This window comes from Cynara cardunculus (genome assembly GCF_001531365.2).
Source record: "Cynara cardunculus var. scolymus isolate 2C chromosome LG 2, CcrdV1, whole genome shotgun sequence".
NCBI classification, from domain to species: domain Eukaryota; kingdom Viridiplantae; phylum Streptophyta; class Magnoliopsida; order Asterales; family Asteraceae; genus Cynara; species Cynara cardunculus.
Genome location: NC_037529.1, coordinates 16,501,383 through 16,504,997, shown reverse-complemented (window position 1 = coordinate 16,504,997; position 3,615 = coordinate 16,501,383). Strand labels below are relative to the sequence as shown.

General features: G+C 34.7%; 1 protein-coding gene across 1 annotated transcript; it reads left to right on the top strand.

Annotated features, from left to right (window-relative positions):
• Nucleotides 1–1,967: 1,967 nt before the first annotated feature.
• On the top strand, nt 1,968–3,288 carry LOC112507980 (UPF0481 protein At3g47200-like). Its single transcript, XM_025112746.1, has one exon. The coding sequence runs from the start codon at nt 1,999–2,001 to the stop codon at nt 3,211–3,213; it is 1,215 nt and encodes a 404-aa protein (XP_024968514.1). The 5' UTR covers nt 1,968–1,998; the 3' UTR covers nt 3,214–3,288.
• The last annotated feature ends 327 nt before the right edge of the window (nt 3,289–3,615 follow it).

The window sequence follows — 3,615 nt, the reverse complement described above, 5'->3', positions numbered from 1 at the left end:
AAATTGAATAACAACAACATATTATCAATATCAATATCAATCATATATCAATGCTACTTGTTGTTGCCGCTTTATGTTAATTGCAAAAGTTATTATACGTGATTATCATAAGTTTATATTTACTCATCTTTGATTTTATCCTTAAATCCAAAATTTTATAGCTTTCTTACACTTGCCTAAAGTGTAAACACACACGGTTCTTTATATTACTTCTAAAAGATGGTACTATATATGCTCATTAATCTTGAGGTGGCTCGCAACTAACATCGAAATTCATCAACCACCCTTTTAACTCTTTCACTTAGATTTCGCTTGGTTTGTAGGATTGTTTTTTAGGGGTTTGGATTTCATGGAAGGATTTAGATCGGAATGGATTTAAAATCATTGGTGTATTTGGTTTATAGGATTTTGAATGAAATTGGATTCCATTATTTATAAAAAAATTAAATTACATTTTTATTAATCGATTATTAAAAAAAATTAACATTTTCTAAAACCTTATTGCATACAATCATACGAAATCTCGTGAAATCGCAAGCACCCCTAAACCTTATTCCAACAAAATCAAACATGAGATTGGAATGAATTTGAAATCCAAATCCCCCAAATCCATTTCATTCTTGCAAACCAAAGGGGACCTTAGGATATTTGTCTATCAAGATGACAAAACTTTCATCATTTGAGTGTGGTTTTCAGATACTTCAAGAATTAAACTAGATTAATATGAACACACACAGCTGGTTTGAGTTCATACTCTACCTAATTATTTGTTTAAACTACTTATTAATTTCTTATCGACTATACCATCAATTGATTATACATCATGTGTGTAATGCAAGATCTTTCGTATCCACTGCTCAAATTAAATAAACAATGGTTTTATATATTACAATGAAAACTTTTCTCCTACGTTAAGAGCATATTATATACTAAACTACAAATATATTTGTTTAGTTCAGTGACATTAGGTTTCTTGCACTGCTAGTGTAAATAGTCCATTTTTTGTAACATTTGGTCCTTGATCGTTGAAATTAACGAGAATCCATATTAATGTATCATGAACGCTGAATATCGGTTCAAGCTACGACCATTTTTGTACATTTATTCTCTTCTTTTATATCTATGATCTTCGTCTTCGTCTTCTCTTTATTTTCTATAATTAAATTAAAAAACAACTTCAACCATAATAAATGAAAAAACATCAAGTCGTTGGGTGTCTCATCTTCAACTTCTTGCATTTACTCAAGAGTACCAACAATACATACCAACCAGGAAAAATTATTGGGGTTTTGAAGGTTTAATTTGTTGACTTCTGAGATGGAGTTTGTTTCATGAAGTTTTATCTACAAATTATTAAAAAAATAAATCATTAAGTAATTAAGATGAATAATAATTGAGAGATTGAAGAAGAAGATTAGAAATTGACTAAAAAAGCCATATGGAATACGCATGGTAATACATAACAAAAAAGAGATTATTATTATTTTCTAGGGAGCAAAACACTGAAATTATTTTTTTACCAATAATGCAAAAAAGAGAATCCAGAGAGTTAAAATTGCAAATCTAAATGGTCGAGTTAGAAAATGGATTAGATTTGGATCAAAATTAAATTTGGTTTTACTTTTCATGTTCCATTTTGGGGTGGGGTAATTGTAAGGGGGCAATCTGAAACATAGTATATAAGCTTGCTAAAGGTGAACCAACCTTCATCCTGGGCTTCTTAGTTCTTCCACCCAAGGTTTTTACTAACATAAACTTTGCTAACTTTACTATTTGGTTTTGCAAACCTTTTGATGTCTAACATGTTCTATTATGACCAATTCCTGTAGATATGTCTGAGGAGTCTACAGTAAGCAACTAGGCACGCAAGCTGCAGGATCTATAATGGCAACAGAAGATGATGAATATGGATGGGAGGTTCACGAGTCCATCAGAATATTGGTAGAAGGTGAATCAGGAAGACCGAACCATCCCAAGCAATCTAATGTCACCATTTGTATGGTACCTGAGTCACTTCGAAATCTCAACCCAACGGCTTATACACCACGAATCACCTCAATAGGTCCACTACACAAAAAGGACAAACGTCTAAAAGCAATCGACGAGCACAAAGTCACTTACATGTATCGACTATTTTGTCGAACTGTGGAATCCACGAAGAAGGAGATGGAGCAAACAACTCATAAATGTGTACAAGCGGTTCTTGGGCTTGTAACACGTGCAAGAGCTTGCTATGCACCAAATCTCACAAACTATGATGATTTCAAGTTGGCTGAAATGATGGTTATTGATGGTTGTTTCATACTTGAACTTTTCTACAGGTTCCAATTTGGAATTGCAGAGGGAGATCCAATTTTTGACAACATTCTGACGTTACATGACGTTAGATATGACTTGCTGCTACTAGAGAATCAAATACCTCTATTTATCCTTGAAATATTGTTCCGTCTCACAGTGAAACGAATCTTGAAGTCTACTTCATTAACGGGCCTTATCGTGTATTTCTTCAAGGATATGAATATCTTAAACAACGTGGAACTTCCCACAATGGATGAAAATGTAGAGCACTGTCATATCCTTGGGCTTCTACAAAGCTGCTACAGGCCTAGAGCTACAAAGAGGGGCCAGATGCCAAACATGTCATATTCTGCCACAGAAATCGCTGGAGCGGGAGTCACGATCAAGGCACACAGTGATCAAAATTGTCTGCTTGCAGTGATATTTAAACAATCACCTCTTGTTCCTGGTTTGGGTAATAGACTTGTTAGAGAAACCAGTTTCAAGATTCCGGTATTGTGCATCAAGGACTCAACTCCATCGTTCTTGAGAAATCTCATCGCCTATGAACAGTGCTACCCGTTAAGTCGTCATTATGTTACATCTTTCGCCTTTCTCATGGACAGGCTTATTGACACTAAAGATGATGTTTCATTGCTTGTAAGGTCAAAAGTCCTCCAACACAATCTGGGAGCGTGCGAAGATGTCACAAATATCTTCAACAATATTTGTAATGGTGTCGTTCTTAGGGATTTTTATTATTGGGACGAATGGAGACAGTTGGATGACTACTGCACCCGTTTCTGGCCTAGCATATTAATTTCACTGAGACGCCTTTATATAAGTACAACCTGGAAAACGTTGACAGTCATTGCTGCTGTGATCCTCTTTGGCCTAACATTAATCCAGACCATTTATACTGTTGGAAATGCTTGAGATCTTGGAGTCTGAATTAATTTGGCAGAAGGTGTTGAATATTGTTATATTGATTTGCTTCCTGATGTTACATGTTTCCTGTTTTCTGTTCTGATTGTAACAGGTGATTGTCAAGATTTCATCCTTTCTTTCTTTATCTGAATCAGTGTGTCAATAAAAGCAAAGCAATTTCGTCCTCAGTTTTCTTTTGTTGTTCCTACTGCAATCCACGTACTTAATTCTATTCCAAAATTAACATTGTGGTATCAGATCATAATTGGATGGGAACTAGGTGTACAACAATGGCCAGGAATGCTGTGAAGGTTACTCGACCTCATTTCTTGTATTTGAGGGAGGATGCTGAGTTTTAGAGCATCAAATTAAATGAAGACTTTGGTTAGGTTTTAGGACATGCTGATAAAT